Raw genomic sequence first — 18,657 nt, forward strand, 5'->3', positions numbered from 1 at the left:
CTCTATTTGATCTTAAATTTTTATTCACCTTTACTTGTTCATTTCGACTAAACATTATTTCCGTAAATACGTTATTACATAATATGTCTATAACATATTTTGCATAAAGTAGAATACATGAGTGAAAATATATAAGCTTACATAACTGTATCTTGTGTGTATAACAAACATTACAGGTTATTTATAAATTAAAAAAATACCATATTATCACATAAAACGTTTGCATAAGTTACATCAAATAAATGTACATATGTATACATTTGTGTTAAAATAATGACAGACATATATTTGCAATGTATTCTTTATACAAAGTTCTTGATCAATTTACAAGTTTTTTGTTATTATAATTTTACAGAACTGTTACTATTATAAATTATTAAACATGTTAATCTCTAATCATCAGCAAATACAATCTTTTTTCCTTGAAATTTTTGGCTCATGATTTTCTGTTCTTTTCTTTTAGCCAACCAAGAGGGATGCAAATCACTATCTTCTTTGTTATTAACATTATTTGAATTATTCTTATTTATATCCTTATTAATTTTGATAGATGTTTTATTATTTAATCGTTTAACAGATTTATTAGATTGTTTATCCTGATATCTTTTATTTAAATTTGTATTATTTTTGTAGTTTATGTTTTGCTTTTCAACTCTGTTACTTGACTGGAATGTTCGTGTATTATATTTGTGAGATCTTACATATGATGTCGAGGCACTAACACTACTTGTTTGTGAATCTTGATTGTCTCCTGTAATGAAAAAATCATCCGATATTTTTGCTTGTTGAGTTGTAGAATCTGGAACTTTGATAGACATCTCCACATTTTTGTTAGATTCTTGCTCCTCCAAGAGTTCGGTAAATCTCTTTACAGTAGCTTCTTTTGTAACGTTACATGATTTAATTACACTTGATTGCTTATGTATAACTGTATCCTCCAATGTATCATCTTCTAACCTTGACACTTTTTCCTCTTTCAGAGGTGCGCTATCTTCATTTGATGATTTTTTACATTCGTGCAAATTATTTGTTGTTTCGAGTAATTCAGTGTTGCACATTTTCTCATTTTTAGATTTATGTTGAGAGTGTTCAATATTTTTACAAGAATTAATTTCTTGTTCCTCTGAACTTTCATTCTGAGGTTGAGGATTTTCTTTTAAGGATTTTTTAGTGACACTTTTATTCTTCAACTTGACATTTTTCTTCTTTCCTTCTACCAAATATTTTTTGCAGTCTGGGAACTTTTCTTTAAATTGCATCAGTCTTTTGTACAAAATTTTGTAATATGCAACCCTTGCTTTTACACGATCATAATGACTTGAAGACTCATCTTGTAATATTGCAGTCAAATCTCTTTCATTTGTGATACCAAACTTGGAAATCTCATCGTCTTTAATTCTTTTTAGTGCGTAAACTTCAGCAATAAGTTTATCAGCCTTTCTCTTATACTTTTCTTGTTGTACTTCATTTCCATGTTTGTTTCGAAGGAGTTTAGCTTCTTTGATAAGCTTATTCACCACGCAAACTCGTGCTTGACGAACCGTATGTCGGAGCAGAATAATCTAAAAATTACAAGTTATATTAAATTAAATTATGAAATGAACATATTAAATTATGAAATAAATAACATCTCTCTAGTAATAACAATTGTAAACAAATCATTTGTATCTTATTCAAATCATGCATACATCTCACCTCGTTATTTATTTCAATTTTTGCCATTTTGTGTTAAAAATAATTTCCCACAGCAAAAATCACTTTATTTAGCTTTGGAATAAATATGTAAATAAATAACCCTCTTCAGACGAATAACTTTCTTTTTGCCTAAAAAAAGCGCTATTCTCAAGAAATCAGCAAGAAAATCTAGAAAATTTCGCCATAAACTATATAGATCATACAAAACTTCGCCATAAACTATATAGATTTTCTACTTGCGACTACTCAAGTTGCGACCATAGTGTTCCATAGAGTTCTTTCACTGAACCAATCAGAAAGTCCTGTATTGATTTGGTCGGAAAAAATAATGTCTCTAGAAGATTTCATGCTTATTGGTCCACATGGTCTTATGTTATGCATATGTAGCTATGCAATTAATATTAAATTTTTAAATATAATGTAATATTTAAATATTATAAATATTTATATGTATATTTAATTAATTTACACTATGGCCGGTATTCATAGTCCGATCTTATATTTAAGATCATCTTAAGTCTGGTCCGAGGTTGACTTAAGACCTCTTTCAACCAATCAAATAGCTGCGTAGCATTTCAAGCTCGAACTTAAGACGATCTCAAATATAAGATCGGACTATGAATACCGGCCTATGTAATTTTGTGTGTAATGGCCTTTATAAATTGTAGACGTAGCACGGACATGAACTAATCGACTGTTTTATCATTGCATCGAAAAGTCAAGGTGGCCATGTAGTTCCAGTGGCGTAAAATGGATGATATACGCCGCTAGTGTACGACTAGTGTCCCTAGAAAATCTATCTTCTAGGGACATTAGTAGACGTAGTAAAAACGTTCCACGAAAAATAACAACCTTTTTCACGTGCATGTGCAAACACTGCAAACGAGCCTTTACGTTATCGTTCTTCATGGATATGACTCAATAGTGACAGGACGTATAGCTACAATGCTGGATGACTGTTGATTTACGAAAGCCAAGCCGCGAGTATTCTGTAATCGTAAAGTAATTTTGCAACTAATATTGCTTTATTATTATCTTAACGATTAAAAGAAACGGCTTATAAAAATGGTAAGTACTTAATTGATTTTCATTTTTAATGAATTTTATATCTATTTAATTATATCGCAAAAGAAAACTTATAGTTTTAATTATAAATCTTGACGTCTCAATTGTGTGTGGTTATGTATAAATTTTTATAAATAAGTAGAAATAACAATTAAAATCATGTAACTTTCTTTCTGTAATTCGTATTTTAATAATTAAAAAACGAAAGTATATATATGTATACTTTCTTTTATTATCTTCATTTTATTTCATTGACAAGTTGAATAAAATAATAGCTAAATATCAAGCAATAGAAGCAATAATAGCTAAATATCAGCTAAATGTAAAGTAAATATTCTTATGGTAAAAGAAAATAATATAAGTTACATTTGGAAACTACTGCCAGCATGTCGTTATTCTTGTTTGACATTTGATGAACAAGAATGATGATTTGCTAGCATATTGTCATGAATTCTGGACAATTATAATATAATATTCAACTTGTCAACTTGTGGAATTATCAGTCAACTTGTGGAATTATCAAAATCTATAAATTTATTAATATTCTAAATTGTATTTTTAGTTCCGCAATCAGTACGATAGTGATGTAACAGTATGGAGTCCACAAGGACGTCTGCATCAAGTAGAATATGCTATGGAAGCTGTAAAATTAGGCTCAGCCACTGTAGGCCTGAAAAATAAAACACATGCTGTTCTGATTGCATTGAAGAGAGCATCTTCGGAACTATCGGCTCACCAGAAAAAGATCATACCAATAGACAAGCATATGGGAATCAGTATCTCAGGTTTAACTGCTGATGCAAGAATATTGAGGTACTATCTTATTACTGTTTAGTTTGTTTAGTCTAATTTTTGTCAAATCTTTTTATTATATGAAGCATATAATAAAAAATTCACTTTTTTTATATTTTCTTTGATATTACTTTATCATTTATATATGTCCCAACTTATAAATTATTATTACTTATAGTCGTTATATGCGAACCGAATGCTTGAACTATAAGTACGCTCATGATGATACATTACCCGTGAGCCGTTTGATCACGTCCTTGGGAAATAAAATGCAGACATGTACACAGAGATATGATAGACGTCCGTATGGTGTTGGTTTACTCGTGGGAGGATATGATGTGAGGATTTATTGAAAAATCGTATTAGAGCAGTTTACACATCATACAAATACTTTTCTATGATAATTGTCCTTATAGGATCAAGGCCCGCATATATATCAGACATGTCCATCGGCGAATTTTTTCGATTGTAAAGCAATGGCTATAGGATCTCGTTCTCAAAGTGCGAGAACATACTTGGAGAAACATTTGAGTGAATTTTTATCGTGCGATCTCGATGAATTGGTAAAACATGGCCTTAGAGCGTTACGCGATACTTTACCTAATGAAGTTGATCTGTCAGTGAAGGTAAATTTCTCGCTTAGTTTCTAATTGTAATTCTTTTAATATTTAATCGCAAAACTTGCAATTGTAAATGCAAGTTGCAACTTATGATAGGCAATTTCAATTTTGTCAAAAAATGTTAAACTTTTTTTTTACACATGTCAAGTCTTGATAATTATGTTTCAGAATGTTTCAATTGGGATAGTAGGAAAAGATTATAATTTCACGATTCTTGACGAGGCCACAACAGCCACCTATTTATCTCAGATCGAAGGAGATGACAAACGCGGAAGACCTGCAGAGCAGGTTGCACAGGATGATAGACCTCCACAAGATCCGCCTGCCGACGAAGGACCGCAAGATCCTCAAGTAGCCATTGCTATGGATACAGATTAAACAATAATATAAAAATTAAAATAAAATCATATATAAAAAGTTTATCCTATACAATTTATATATAAAGATTAAAGCACATTTTATGCTTAAATATTTGTTTTGTAACTATAATTAATTTGATAGAATATTTATTACCAGTCTGTTTACACAGTTTGAAAATGTTTTAGATATATTTATAACTAAATTACAATCAGGTACAATTTTTTTTACGATGTAGCTTTGGATTCTGTCCTGAATTAACATTCTGACAAATATGAATATACTAACTAGTATTATATCCTTTGTATGTACACAGAATTTGTCTCTAATTCATTCTCTACATGGATAATATTTATAATACAAGCATAATTAATAATAAATTAATTAATTTAGTATACTTACAATTAATCGTAAATTTTATAAATTTGAAATATGTTCATACCATTCGATAATTGATCGTTAAACAATTGCAAGAAAAAAAAATGAGAAAATTTACTAAATTAGATAATAATCCAAAGCTATATACATATTTATTTATCAGAATATTGCACAATCGCACATGATTGAAATAGAATTTTATATATATATAAAATTCAATTTTCTTTATACTATTGTACTCACGATATTTTTTATTTTTTTCATTACGCAGTATGGTCATCAATTTGTTGCTTTTTACGTTGTTTCAATATATTTGTCAAGAAGTATTCTCCAGCTTTATACGATGACCGTACTAAGGGACCGCTAGCAGTATACAAGAAACCTAGTTGATTCCCTCTATTTTCCCATATTTTAAATTTCTCGGGCGTTACATATTCGATGACTTTTAAGTGTCTTTTAGTGGGCTGCATGTATTGTCCCAATGTTAGAGCATCCACACCAGCATCTCTTAGATCCTGCATTGTTTGTTCGACTTCTTCATCGGTCTCACTGAGACCCAACATTATCGATGATTTTGTGATTAAGTCGGGATTGAACTTTTTAGCCGCTTTTAATACGGCCAGTGACTGCCTGTACATAGTAAATGATAGATTTTATTTGAATTAATAAGCGCATATAATATTAATAAAAACAAGACAATATTAATACAGTTTGAGATTATACATTATATAATGATAAAATAATATTATGTATATTATTTATTATATTGTATGTAATGATAAATTACAATGAGTATACCTGTATTGAGCGCGTCTATCTCGAACAAAGGGTGTGAGACGCTCTACAGTTTCGATATTATGCGCGAACACATCTAGATTGGAATTTACAATTGTAGCGACGCAATTTTCATCCCCTCTGAAATCTGGTACCAGGCACTCTACTAGGATATTACTCCTATAAAGAATAATTTTACAATTAGATACCTAAGTACAATCTATTTTTCATTTTATACAAGCAAATATAAAAAGACAGGTAAAAATTACCTCTTCTTTATCTCCTTGACAGTGGATGCGATGTGACTGGCTCCACCATCCTTTAAATCTGAAATAATTGATATTGAATTATTATATTGAATCATCTATATAATGGTATAATTTACGCAGTCTAAGAATGATCTATATAATCAACTAACCATCACGATCTACAGATGTTAGAACAATATAATCCAAACCCCAATCTGCTATTGCGGTAGCAGTATTAATCGGTTCCTCTGCATCTAATGGTGGTGGTGTACGTGCAGTTTTAACAGAACAAAAACGACAGCCACGAGTGCACGTGTCTCCCATTAACTAAATAGCCAACCATAGTCATTTTAATGAGATTTCTTCATTTCATGCAGATTTAAGAGTTGTTTGATGCTATTTATATTGGAGTGATTAAATCAAGTATATCATTTTAGGATAATTGAAATTCTCTTGAGACTTTTCAAAAATTCTATAAAAATTAAATATTTCTTATACAGATGGTAGATTTCTTACCATGATGGTAGCAGTTGCTGTGCCATGAGTACCCCCGCCCCAACATTCTCCAATATTTGGGCATCTGGCTTCTTCGCAGACTGTGCTCAGCCGTAATTGTCTTAACTGTGCTTTTATCTTACTGTAACTTTTGCCTATAGGTATTTCTGTTTTCAGCCATGGTGGTAATCTCAGTCGTCCTGATTCGCCTTTTTCCAATTTTAACTTTCCATCGTATTCTTCAACAGTATCTTTTAAAAAGTCCTCGAATTGTGGACCATCTTTCAGCTTTTTTGAAAATGATTTATTACTTTCAGTTGAAGCTCTCGCACACTGTAATGAGAAATTTTCATATATTAAATGTAAGCTATTACATAATTTTATATTGTGATGAATTTAATAAAATTTTTAAAAATTATAGAAATATTAGCTCTAACATAATAGCTCTTTCATAAATAAAAACAAAAGGTTGAAATTTACATTTGTCAGATGAAAATGACAGCTGACAGGACACTTTGGATTTACGACGCCAAATATCCGTAACATCTTCGTTTGTAAATTTTGAAATAATTTGTCAGAGTTCAGGAATAATCAGTCCATATCCATGTATTTGGATACAACAGGTCATGATTTGACCCACTTGACTTAATTTTGATAACCTCGCTTCTTCAGAGCATTTAAAAATGGCCGCATTCAGCGGATTCGACAGTTGGGCAACATTACTAGATTTTCCGATGTAATTCGACACTGATTGGTCGGATCTGAAAGTAGAAACCAATCATGTTCGATTATTACTTAGCAGTGAGTCCGCTGAAGCGGCCAATGTACTCTTCGGAGTAATATTTAATCGACCAATAGGACAGAGCTTTGCTTCTGATTGGCCGATCAAATGATTATGATCATGACGGCTAGATTTTCGAACGTATCCTTCAAGTTGCTAAACGATAAACGTGCATATTCATCTAGCTCATTCGAGGGATTTATGACATAATCGGCCAGAGGGTGGGGGCAGGTGAGGGTGGTGCGTTTTGACTGCTGGAAGGCTCGCGGAGAGAGGTGCTGAGAGGTGCGACGCTGCGACGACGGAGTAAAATCCGTTTCGGCTAATTCGTCGTGTCGCGAGGACGAAAGCGCGGGGTGCGAACATCACGCGATCAGCTGAGTCTTCCGTCGTCGAGTTACCGAAATTGTCGCGCGACGACGTTCTTCCACGTTTCTGCCGACACGTGGAACGCGGGGCACCAGGAAAGCGCTGTGGTTACGCGGTGTCGCGACGATATCTCATCCGCGTGGAAATGCTCTAGCTGAAGAAGAGACCCCGCATCCATCGATATACGATGGAGTTTATGCCACTGCTCAAGTCTGTGCTAAGTGCTTGTCAGTGTCACGCTCGAGTTATTGTGTCATAAAATGGTAAGTATTCCATCGCACGTATGCGTATATCCTACACACACATATACATAAATACATATATATACACGGCACACACAGGGCCTTGAAAAATGATCTATGGAAAAATAATTTCTGAAAACGTATACAATCTATCCGATAGCTTTAATACTTAATTTTTATGCTTGTGTGAGTGCATTCCTGCAATTGTGCATTTTTCTGCGACCGATGTCACGATCAGTGTGGATATCATATATTATTTTTTATATCTTGATATAAAAATGGAGATGTGTCGAAATTAATGAATTACGTTAATGTGTGTGTGTGTTTCTATTTTTTATCATAAATTATCTATATCAGATTTTCTTCAACAAGCTGCATCATTGATATATATATATATATATATATATATATATATATATATATATTATATATAATATATATTATACATATATATATATATATCATAATTTTATATATTGTTATATTTTACAAAATTATATATATTTTATATTATTTCATTATTATATTTTTTATTTTTTTTGTATATATATTGTGTAAAAAATTATTTTAATAAAAAATTATCTAATTTATATAATTCTTTTAAATATTATAATAAATATTATAGATTAGAAATAAATAATATATTATCTTTATCTATAATTTTAGGGTGCAAATATATCACAATTAGAAAGAGATATTGGCTCTGATCAGTTTCCACCCAATGAACATTATTTTGGTTTAGTCAATGTAAGTATAACATCTTATCTGATGAAACTATATATATAATTAAAAACTTATAATATTTAATATAATAAAAATATATTCTTGTAGTTTGGTAATACTTGCTACAGTAACTCAGTGTTGCAAGCTTTATATTTTTGTCGGCCATTTAGAGAAAAAGTTTTAGAGTACAAGGCCAGAAATAAACGAACTAAAGAGACATTATTAACATGCCTAGCAGACCTATTTTACAGTATTGCAACACAAAAGAAAAAAGTAGGTTCTATAGCACCAAAAAAGTTTATCGCCAGATTGAGAAAAGAGAAAGGTCAGTGTTCAGCATTATTGTAGATAATAACTTTATATTTTATAGTATGTTGTTGTAACTCTAACATTTCTTTTCAGAGGAATTTGATAATTACATGCAACAAGATGCACACGAGTTTTTAAACTTTCTCATAAATCATATAAATGAAATTATCCTAGGTAAATATTTTTTTTGTGCATTTATAGTGCATCTTACTTACATCATACTTACTTATCATCTTGTGTATTAGCGGAGAGAACTCAAAACAAGCCGGCCGGAGGAAAATGTGGGGCAGGAGATGCTGCTGGTTCGCCACCGGAACCTACATGGGTTCACGAGATATTCCAAGGAATACTGACCTCGGAAACACGCTGCCTTAACTGTGAGACTGTTTCTAGCAAAGACGAGGACTTTTTTGATCTACAAGTTGATGTAGATCAAAACACTTCGATCACGCACTGCCTCCGATGTTTCTCCAATACAGAGACCCTGTGTAGTGACAACAAATTCAAATGTGATCATTGCAGTAGTTATCAGGAAGCTCAGGTATTAATCATACAGTATTCAATTCATTGTCACCTTTTGAACAAATTATTTATTGGAATATATTTGTTTTGAATTACAGAAACGAATGCGAGTGAAGAAACTACCTATGATCTTAGCATTACATCTAAAGAGATTTAAATATGTGGAACAGTATAATCGTCACATAAAAGTATCTCACAGGGTAGTTTTTCCATTGGAACTCAGACTTTTCAATACTGTAAGTCTTCTTGCTTTTTAAACTATCTCAAAACTTAAATCTCTCTTAGGAATATGATTATTGCATTAATACATACACGTGTGTGTATATATACATATATAACATTCATAAAGATGTTATCATTTATAAATACAAAAATTGTCAGATATTTTTTTAAAATAATGGTAATTATTTTATATATTAATTATTTTATGTCAACATGTAATTTTTTAATTACAGAGTGATGATGCTGTAAATCCAGATCGTTTGTATGATTTGGTGGCAGTTGTGATACATTGTGGAAGTGGGCCTAACCGAGGGCATTACATTTCTATAGTTAAAAGCCATGGATTCTGGTTGCTCTTTGATGATGATATGGTCGATGTAAGTTTTTAATCTTAGCTTAAATGCTTTTATGTAACATAGACATCATTGAAATATATTTAGAACAAAACAATTGGACTTATACTTGCAGAAAATTGATGCATCAACTATAGAAGATTTTTATGGACTTACGTCAGATATTCAAAAGAGCTCTGAAACTGGTTATATTCTGTTCTATCAATCGCGTGATTGTAGTTAAAATTTAAATATAAATAGCAATTGTGAAGTTAAGCACACTCCTGCTATGCTAATTTTCGTATTTTAACAAAGTGCGCGGTGAATCTGAATGTTCTAATGGTATGTTAATTATTTATGAGAATGATATATGATATGTTTGATTATGATTAAGCTCCTAGAATATAAATAAAAGCACGACATAGAATTCCATAATTTGTCTAAATTTTATAGAAAATTTTTGATTTTTGTAAATTATATCGATTATTTTCGGAAAACGGGAGCAGTTTATGTGTAATACTTTATATATTTATTTATAATGTATGTCCGAAAGCTAGTCCGTCTTTGGAAGAGAATGAATAATTTACTATATTACAATAACTTATGTGTCCAGTGATATAGAGAGAAACGTTGGAAGCACTATCAGATTCTATACAAATGTAAAGAAAATATGACTGAGAATAAAAATATTGTTATGAGAACGTGCATTTCAATCATGCATTATGCGCAATGATGTATTTATAGTTTCAAATTGAAATGGGCAATCAGATTTGTAAACATATCAATATTTCATACATGTTTTTTAAAAATAGATCGTTAATTATTCAGACTCTAAGCAATCTTATGTGATGATAATATACAAATAATAATGCAGATTTTTATTTTGAAAATTTTATAGTTTATTCAATATTTTAAGCGATAAATTCATATGGAACAGGCGCGAGTAAGATGGGCGCTTCACGTCCCGAAACAATATGCGCTTTAGACGGTTCGGCTGGTTGTCGCTTGAGCTGAACGCGAATATTTTTCTCCTCTGCCTCCCTTCGGAGTCTCTCGTTCTCCTTGACACGTTTGAGGAAATCATCCCTGCACTTTGAATGGCTCAGATGTTCAATGCGAACATTAATCCTCTTCGCGATGATGCGTCCACGCACTCTCTTGTTCACAATGACTCCAAGAGCGTGCGCAGTCACGTTGAACACGCGACCGGTCTTGCCATGGTAGACTTTATATGGCATACCCTTTTGTACAGCACCATTTCCCTTAATATCAACAATATCTCCAACTTTGTATGTTTTCATATACGTGGATAGGGGAATGGTTCCATGTTTGCGGAACTTGCGAGAGAACAAGTCCCTCGTGCCACGTCTGTAACCCTTTGAGTTGGTCATGGCGATGTATCAATCTATAACAAAAAATTATATATAACTGTTAAAGATATAAAATATTATATTTCATCTGAGAATAATATTCTATACAGATGAGACGTAAATAATACATGCAAAATTTAAAATAGAGATTTCTTATTCTAAAAATACAGATCTTATATGAAGTCTGAAATATATAATTAGATAAAATTCTTCGTTTAATATCAAACAAAAATTAACACACTTATGATTATAAGCTAAAAAATGTCATAGACAGTAATTTTTCTCAAGAAAATTTTTATGTAAAGTTTAAACAAATCTGGCTATATTTTTCCAAGGCTTCTAGGATTGAACTTAACCTAAATGTCTCTGAAATTTTTCAGATGAAATAAGTGAACGTAACATTACAGTTCAAGTTCCGAGTGTGATATTAGAATTTTAAATATAACTTTTAATGAAATTATTCGAAAAATTTGTACATATATTATATATAAATATACAATATAACGTAAAATATGCACGTGGCTCGCGCGTAACCAGTCAAATGAAATTTTACATTTTACATTTCCCGGCCTAGTTGATGAGGCCGCTGTATATTAGTCAAAGAAAATATATACTTATTTTCGACGTACAGCGAGGAAAGGATATTTTAATTCGGTCCAAATTCTAAAGAATCTCGAAAATATTGACAAAAACTTACGTACAAAATTCACGTCTTCTTGACGTCGCCACGAAAAAAGAAACTCTAGAGATGCGACTAGATACGCTTTAAATGCGATACATGTTTCGATATGTCAAAGTCGATATCTCGTAAAAAGATACAGAAAAATCCGCCTCTCATAAAGAACCAAAATCTATGACCATATTTAAGCGCAGACGATAGGAATAGGGAATAGAAACTATTCACCAATAAATACGCGAAATAGAAAATATCCACCAATAGGAACAAAAATAGTATCTATTCTCTGTTCTTATTGGCGAATATTTTTTATTTCGCATGTTTGTGGTGAATAGTTTCTATTCCCTATTCCTATTGCCTGTTGCCCAGCATTGTGCAAGAGTCTTTATAATTTATTTGTATTGCTCTTATCGCTTCTTTAATCACGTTATCCGAGAAGCCGACAAACGGCACTGGAAAAGAATGACATTATTGGCATTTTTCACAGAATTTCACGGAAATTAAACGGATTCTTGCGCCTTCAAATGCATTTTCTCGTCAAAGGTACACCGGAGGCGTCGATTTTACGAGTTTAGTATCGCGCGATGACGCAACATCGTCCGATCTGAAGCGGCGCCGGGATTGGCCACATGATGATCATACGATCGTTTATAATTTTTTAGTTATTGCGTTTGACATATCGGTGTTGCGCTTGCACGAGTTATCTATTGTTCTGAGGTTTATTCGATGTGAAACGAATTATTGTAAAAATTTAACGGCGCGGGGCTAGAAATGGCAGACCCAGGTGGATGGGCGCCGGCCCAAGACAATGATTTCTCTAATTTCCAGTCGAGTGACAGCTTCAATTTGAATGAAGTCACTGGTATCGATGGTAGGTCTCATCAGCGGTGTACTTTCTCGTTTAGCACTTTTTATTCGGAATCTCAGGGATATATAAGACTCACGTGAAAACGTTTTGTAACTTTTTGTTGATTTATCACTTTATCAGCAGATATAATCTTGTCCGGTTGTTGATATGCATCATTTGTACTTTATCTGTTATAATACTGTATACATCTATATAAAAGTAATATAAAAATGATGTAAAATAATTGAGCTTTAATTATTGTTTGTGAGTGTTGGTCTATAAATTTGTATTATATATGTAATATCTAAATTTATTCACTCAAAAATGCTTTAAAAATATATTTTATATCTTGATGTTTAATGTATAATATTTAATTATAATTTAATATGTATAATTTAATGTATAATTTTTTGCCTTATTTATTATTTTACATTATATATGTATGCATAAACAATTAAAATTAAGAAGATTAATATATAATCAGTAATTAAAAAATTGACATTTAATATTAAATATTAACAGGTATGTTATCATATTGCTTAATTTTCTATTAATGTTGCAGATCTCTTAACAAATTGTGAAAATGAATTATTGAAAAATGAGCTATTCAGCGACGAGGCTTTACTTTCTGAATTGGATGATCCTATGGCAGTAGATGGGAATACATTTGATTTCTTAAATATCAACAATGATGAATTTAAGGATTTTAAAGACTACAAAGATCCAGCTATCCTTGAATCGCCGAATACAAATGTTGTAGTGACGCAACAAGCAGTGACAGATAGTAACCAACCTGTTGCTTATATGCAACAAGATATTACATCAGTCACACAAAACAGACCACAGAGAATATCATTGGCTTCAACAACACCTACAGTGTTTAGTTCACAATATGCGATACCACAAAATGTAAATTTTAATGTTCAATCGCCAAATGTTGTAACTTTGGCTCCAGTTGCTCAGCAAAGACAGTTACTTCTACCAGCTAAATTGATAAAATCAGAATCTCTTGTGTATTCTAAAGGTGGACCGACTATTACATCAACTCCTGTTCCACATCAGATACATACTCTTGTAAATACTGCAAATGGAGCAGTGTTAACTACTGGTATATAAAAGTAGATAAGCTTATTTTTAAACATATTTATAATCTTGCCAAAATATAAATAATTCTATAATTGTCTAAATATAAATAATCATGTAGCAATCTTATGATATTATGATATATTAAATAGTTATTATCTTTACAGACATAAAAAAGATACATATAGCCATGTATGATTTCATAGAGTATATTGATATATTTGTGTTCAAGGGATTCCTGTAGTACTGGACACTGACAAAGTACAAATTAATCGTCTAAACACAGGTACACATGTAAGTGTACCAAGAGTGAGAGAAGTCAAACGTAGCGCTCACAATGCAATTGAGCGACGTTACAGAACATCGATTAATGATAAAATAATTGAGTTGAAGAATATTATAGTTGGCGTCGACGCCAAGCTAAACAAATCTGCGATTTTGCGGAAAACTATCGATTACATCAGGAAAGCATAATTAATTTTATTTCATAAGTACATGAGATGACAAGCTTCCTTATTATCCTATACAATTGCAGATATTTGCAAAACACGAACGCGAAGTTAAAAGCTGAGAATATGTCGTTGAAAATGACCGCTCAACGGCAAAATCTTCGTGATCTGTTGATATGCGGGGAACTTACACCTCCTCGTTCAGATTCAAGCGAACCATCTCTGTCACCTGCACCTGCGCCAATGTCACCGCCTTCTCCGTCGTCGGTAAAGGATGATTCAGATGTTCTACAAAATCTTCATTCCGTTTCCACTTCTGGAGGCATGAGAGATCACACCCGATTAACATTGTGTGGATTTATGCTGCTCTTCTTAGCATTCAATCCTCTTGGTATACTTGTGAACAATGTTGGAAAATTCAATTATGATTATTTAAACACAAAATTGGATGGACGGACGATACTCAATTATCAAGGTAAGATTTTCAAAATATTATTTATTTTTTTATTTTGATGAATTTTTTACTGATATTTCTTTTTTTTCGATAGATCAACCAGAATCAGACAAACAGCTATGGAGCAATGTTATTCTCTGGTTCACCAATCTGATACTTCTAGCGGGTGGTCTCTGTAGATTGTTGTTATACAGTGACCCCGTTTTTCCTACTGACAGCAAGATTTTTCTTGAGTTACGTCGTTGGAGACGTCAGGCCGAATTTAATATATCCAAACATGAATATAATCAGGCATATCGAGATTTACATCAATGGTTGCGATATTTCGGTCGATCTTTTCCATTATCGCGAACAGAATTCTATCTCGCAACCACGTGGCAAATAGTGAGGCAAATTCTTCATAAATTATGGCTGGGAAGATTGATCACGCTGATCGGTAAATGGCTCTCGGGGAAATCGGAACGGCAGCAGACGGAGATGTCCGTGGAAATAGCGGTTGTCTACCAACACATGCTCTGCCTTCGTCTATCCGAGGGTACGAAAGATTCGACACTGTATCTCGCTTTATGCGCTGTCAATTATGCTGAGGTCGCCGGTGAGAGTATGCCGAAGCCGCTCCTGGCGGAAATATATGTGAACGTTGCATTGTGTTTGAAACAATCTCTCTTCCCATATATACATAAATATTATCTGGGCAAAGCGCGGGCCTTGCTGTCTTCATGCGCGGTTCCTCCGAAATTAAAGTGGATCATGACTGACGAAGGTGCAAGATTCTTGGCGTCTCAGAAATGGCAATATAAAAAACAGTCTGACAGTGAATTTACATCACAAAGCAGTCGAGCAGACCCGCTATCATATGCAGCTCGTGCCTATAGAAATCATCTGCTCGAGCAATGCTTGCGTTTACTGACCGGTACAGTCGGAGAGTGCCATACATCTACTGTACTCGAATTGGGACGAATGATCATGGCTTCTGCAGAAGTGGACGCCTGTTTCCCATCTATTGACAAAATCAGTGTAGCAAGTATGACAAAATACTGATTAAATTTAAAATAGATCTTATATATGGATGATATATTTTTATGTTATTATTATCTATGTCTATATGTAAAGTTGACTTTTTAAATTTTAAAAAATTGTCCAGAAGTAACAAATTTTTTTACGACATTAATTTTATACAATTTTCGTTTATATTATCAATGTATTTTATTTCTTTTTTTTTTCTATTGTAGCATGTGAAGACGAGATTGGATTATGGTGGGGAGCAGTGATTTGCGCCACCGCGAGTTGGAGATTAGGAGAGGAAGATTCGAAGGCATGGAACATTGTGGAAAGCAAATTTCCTTATGAAAGGAATTTTGAAATCAGTGATAATAGTAGCAGCAGCCCATTACCACATGCTGTACTCAATGTACTGCAAGCAGCGAAACATTCTACAAAATTGGCTTCGATGCGTTTCATTGAGCAGGCAGGATTACTGCTTGAACAATCTATGGTGTACTATCATTGCAAGGAGCAATCATCGCAGAAAGTCTTGGTAAGTTAACAAATTAATTATATGATAGATTTTAATTACAAATAATTGCTTTATCATCAGTATTAAACATATGATATTATTCTAGTTAAAATAGCCAAGTTTCAAGTTAAAATAGCCACATTAAATGCAATGATAGAATTAACATTGGCGAAACTTTGAATTTGTTGATGTCTCGCGCTTTTTTAAAAAAATCTATGAATAAGATCTATAGATTATGTATATTCTTATTTAAAAGATAGATATATATATATATATATATATATATATACACATACACATACAGGGTGTCTCATTTTAATTTCCCCAGGCAAATATTTCGGAAAATAATGAAAAATCGAAAAAATGTTGCAGACAAAAGTTGTATAGTTTCTAGGGGGACATAAGATGGTATCATTGGTTTTACTTTGAAGAGTTATTTGAAGGTCACACATGAAGGCTACCTTCAATTTCTTAAATGGAATCTACATTTTTTCATTACATATTCTTGTAGCTTATCTCGAGAGCAATTATTCAGTTCAGAGCAGTTGTTTTAAAGAAAAGATATGTAATTGTTAATTGCAAATTACATATTTTTTCTTAAAAATAACTATGTGTTTTCTTTACACCAATTGATTCCTCTCATTATTTTGTACATAAAAGTATTAAGATAAGTTAATCGAAAAATGTATATTTTACAAGATATTTTACGGTTTATGTAAAATTAAGAAATAACTTCAAGCCTCATAACTTGGAAAGTACTTAATGAAAACTAACATAATTATAGTGTTTTGGAAAGCTCTCGAGATGAGCTACAAGAATGTGCAAAAATATATAGTGTTCCGTTTAAAAAAATTGAAGTGACCTTCACGTGACCTTCAAATGACTCTTCAAGGTCAAACCAATAGCACCATCTTATGTCCCCCTAGAAACCATACAACTTTTGTCTGAAACATTTTTACGATTTTTCATTTTCCGAAATATTTGCCTGGGGAAATTAAAATGAGACACCCTGTATATAATCTTTTATATAGATATAATTATATATAGATATAATTGTGAAATATTTCAAGAGTTTCATCATTAAATATTAGAAATATTTAAAATAGTTACATTTCGTTTAAAGGTACCACTCTTTCAAGTGTAACCTGTGCTATCGTTTATCTGTTACAAGTGTGCATTGTAGTTGCATTGCATGAAATATAACTATGCAATACTCCTGCAGTGCAACTCCTGTGGCAGGTCGCAGCACCATATATCATAATTTTATGTCTATTTGTAATTCATATATGTGTATATATAAATGTGCTCTTTTAACAGGACTTTGCCCTATACTAATCTGCATACTTTTTCTTTTCAGCTTACTCAGTTATGGATTTGTGACTGGCTTCTCGAAATACGCACAACACTATGGCAAGACTTGAGTCAAGATGCAGAGTTTGAAAAATCTGTCTCAAGTATGTCTCTTGCAGGATTTCAACGTGACTTGGCATGCTTGAGGCAATTGTGTCAACATATTCCAGTAAGTATAAATTCATATACAGGAGGTGTCTAGAAAATTGTCTGTAGTACTTTGAGAAATGATTTAGGACCTAAAAAGAAAGAAAGAAAGCTATAGAAATATAGGTTTCGGGAATAAGTCGTTTCCGAATTATAGTCACTTTTATGTTTAAAAAAATCGTAATTTATAATCTGCTTGGCATCCCTCTTTTTAAAACTTTTTTTAAATTTCAAATTTAAATTAAAAATTCTTAATCACTTCCCGAAGTATTATGGGCGATTTTCCGGACATCCTGTATATTCGTTTTCAATCAATAAAATTTAAACAATGATGTAATAAAATAAAATTTATCCTATCCATATAAAAATTATCTATAAAAATATATAAATATATTATCTACTTTTCAGTCTGTATTGGCACGAGTGTTTTTGTACGAGGCTACAGCACGCATTATGGCAGGAGCAACACCGGTAAAGACTCAGATTTTGCTGGATCGGAGTCTGCATCACAGGAACTCGCGTTCCTCGATTATATGCGGCAAGGATAGATCGCAAGAGCAGAACAATGGCGAGCGGGAGCATGCAGTCGCGTTATATTTAGCGTGCAGACATTTACCAATGCTACTATTAACTTCGCCGGGAGAACGTGCCGGTATGCTCGCGGAAGCCGCTAAAACACTTGAGCGAATAGGGGACAGAAAACGTCTTCAGGAATGTTACAAATTAATGCGACAGTTAGGTTCTGCAATTACTGTTAATTAACATATTTTACGAATTTACTCATATATATATATATATATATATATATATATATATATATATATATATATGTATATGTATA

The 18,657-nt window shown here is 32.3% G+C and overlaps 6 protein-coding genes across 7 annotated transcripts; 3 read left to right on the forward strand and 3 right to left on the reverse strand.

The window, feature by feature from the left end:
* Position 1: 1 nt before the first annotated feature.
* On the reverse strand, positions 2 to 1,866 carry LOC105251415 (serum response factor-binding protein 1). Its single transcript, XM_011258226.2, has 2 exons — positions 1,696 to 1,866; positions 2 to 1,562 (listed from the first exon to the last, which is right to left on the reverse strand). The coding sequence occupies exons 1-2, from the start codon at positions 1,720 to 1,722 to the stop codon at positions 393 to 395; spliced, it is 1,197 nt and encodes a 398-aa protein (XP_011256528.1). The 5' UTR covers positions 1,723 to 1,866; the 3' UTR covers positions 2 to 392.
* Positions 1,867 to 2,596: 730 nt separating this feature from the next.
* LOC105251413 (proteasome subunit alpha type-1) lies at positions 2,597 to 4,594 on the forward strand. Its single transcript, XM_011258225.3, has 5 exons — positions 2,597 to 2,763; positions 3,323 to 3,573; positions 3,731 to 3,890; positions 3,969 to 4,178; positions 4,341 to 4,594. The coding sequence occupies exons 1-5, from the start codon at positions 2,761 to 2,763 to the stop codon at positions 4,548 to 4,550; spliced, it is 834 nt and encodes a 277-aa protein (XP_011256527.1). The 5' UTR covers positions 2,597 to 2,760; the 3' UTR covers positions 4,551 to 4,594.
* Positions 4,352 to 7,089, reverse strand: LOC105251412 (lipoyl synthase, mitochondrial). The gene is made up of 7 exons (XM_011258224.3): positions 6,905 to 7,089; positions 6,446 to 6,757; positions 6,100 to 6,256; positions 5,951 to 6,008; positions 5,706 to 5,861; positions 5,151 to 5,537; positions 4,352 to 4,533 (listed from the first exon to the last, which is right to left on the reverse strand). Exons 1-6 carry the CDS (start codon positions 6,968 to 6,970, stop codon positions 5,171 to 5,173), a joined length of 1,116 nt encoding a protein of 371 aa, XP_011256526.1. The 5' UTR covers positions 6,971 to 7,089; the 3' UTR covers positions 4,352 to 4,533; positions 5,151 to 5,170.
* Positions 7,090 to 7,424: 335 nt separating this feature from the next.
* Positions 7,425 to 10,625, forward strand: LOC105251474 (ubiquitin carboxyl-terminal hydrolase 46). The gene is made up of 8 exons (XM_025415393.1): positions 7,425 to 7,837; positions 8,483 to 8,563; positions 8,648 to 8,864; positions 8,942 to 9,022; positions 9,094 to 9,389; positions 9,469 to 9,606; positions 9,826 to 9,969; positions 10,061 to 10,625. Exons 1-8 carry the CDS (start codon positions 7,835 to 7,837, stop codon positions 10,166 to 10,168), a joined length of 1,068 nt encoding a protein of 355 aa, XP_025271178.1. The 5' UTR covers positions 7,425 to 7,834; the 3' UTR covers positions 10,169 to 10,625.
* Positions 10,626 to 10,799: 174 nt separating this feature from the next.
* Positions 10,800 to 12,101, reverse strand: LOC105251411 (60S ribosomal protein L21). Of its 2 annotated transcripts, none has more exons than XM_011258222.3 (2): positions 11,996 to 12,101; positions 10,800 to 11,329 (listed from the first exon to the last, which is right to left on the reverse strand). In XM_011258222.3, the coding sequence occupies exon 2, from the start codon at positions 11,313 to 11,315 to the stop codon at positions 10,836 to 10,838; it is 480 nt and encodes a 159-aa protein (XP_011256524.1). In that variant the 5' UTR covers positions 11,316 to 11,329; positions 11,996 to 12,101; the 3' UTR covers positions 10,800 to 10,835. The 2 variants fall into 2 exon arrangements, with proteins under 2 accessions (XP_011256524.1, XP_011256525.1); XM_011258223.3 differs by having other exon boundaries at positions 11,992 to 12,090.
* A 482-nt stretch (positions 12,102 to 12,583) lies between these two features.
* Positions 12,584 to 18,590, forward strand: LOC105251410 (sterol regulatory element-binding protein 1). Its single transcript, XM_011258220.3, has 8 exons — positions 12,584 to 12,841; positions 13,380 to 13,925; positions 14,133 to 14,364; positions 14,436 to 14,824; positions 14,898 to 15,827; positions 16,036 to 16,340; positions 17,677 to 17,838; positions 18,225 to 18,590. Exons 1-8 carry the CDS (start codon positions 12,742 to 12,744, stop codon positions 18,576 to 18,578), a joined length of 3,018 nt encoding a protein of 1,005 aa, XP_011256522.1. The 5' UTR covers positions 12,584 to 12,741; the 3' UTR covers positions 18,579 to 18,590.
* The last annotated feature ends 67 nt before the right edge of the window (positions 18,591 to 18,657 follow it).

Source organism: Camponotus floridanus, unplaced genomic scaffold, assembly GCF_003227725.1.
Source record: "Camponotus floridanus strain SB8 unplaced genomic scaffold, Cflo_v7.5 scaffold1, whole genome shotgun sequence".
Classification (NCBI taxonomy): Eukaryota; Metazoa; Arthropoda; class Insecta; order Hymenoptera; family Formicidae; genus Camponotus; species Camponotus floridanus.

Bases quoted from the DNA above. Each gene is read 5' to 3' on its own strand.
- LOC105251411 (XM_011258222.3), bottom strand. From the start codon at position 11,315: ATGACCAACTCAAAGGGTTACAGACGTGGCACGAGGGACTTGTTCTCT.
- LOC105251410 (XM_011258220.3), top strand. From the start codon at position 12,742: ATGGCAGACCCAGGTGGATGGGCGCCGGCCCAAGACAATGATTTCTCT. The intron at 12,842-13,379 runs GTAGGTCTCATC...TTAATGTTGCAG, and splicing joins TGAAGTCACTGGTATCGATG to ATCTCTTAACAAATTGTGAA. The intron at 14,825-14,897 runs GTAAGATTTTCA...TTTTTTCGATAG, and splicing joins GACGATACTCAATTATCAAG to ATCAACCAGAATCAGACAAA.
- LOC105251415 (XM_011258226.2), bottom strand. From the start codon at position 1,722: ATGGCAAAAATTGAAATAAATAACGAG. The intron at 1,563-1,695 runs GTGAGATGTATG...TGTAATTTTTAG, and splicing joins AAATTGAAATAAATAACGAG to ATTATTCTGCTCCGACATAC.
- LOC105251474 (XM_025415393.1), top strand. The intron at 8,564-8,647 runs GTAAGTATAACA...ATATTCTTGTAG, and splicing joins ATTATTTTGGTTTAGTCAAT to TTTGGTAATACTTGCTACAG. The intron at 9,390-9,468 runs GTATTAATCATA...TTTGAATTACAG, and splicing joins GTAGTTATCAGGAAGCTCAG to AAACGAATGCGAGTGAAGAA.
- LOC105251412 (XM_011258224.3), bottom strand. From the start codon at position 6,970: ATGTTACGGATATTTGGCGTCGTAAATCCAAAGTGTCCTGTCAGCTGT. The intron at 6,758-6,904 runs GTAAATTTCAAC...TTCTCATTACAG, and splicing joins GTCATTTTCATCTGACAAAT to TGTGCGAGAGCTTCAACTGA. The intron at 6,257-6,445 runs GTAAGAAATCTA...TTGGCTATTTAG, and splicing joins CAGCAACTGCTACCATCATG to TTAATGGGAGACACGTGCAC.
- LOC105251413 (XM_011258225.3), top strand. The intron at 3,574-3,730 runs GTACTATCTTAT...TATTACTTATAG, and splicing joins GCTGATGCAAGAATATTGAG to TCGTTATATGCGAACCGAAT. The intron at 3,891-3,968 runs GTGAGGATTTAT...TTGTCCTTATAG, and splicing joins TACTCGTGGGAGGATATGAT to GATCAAGGCCCGCATATATA.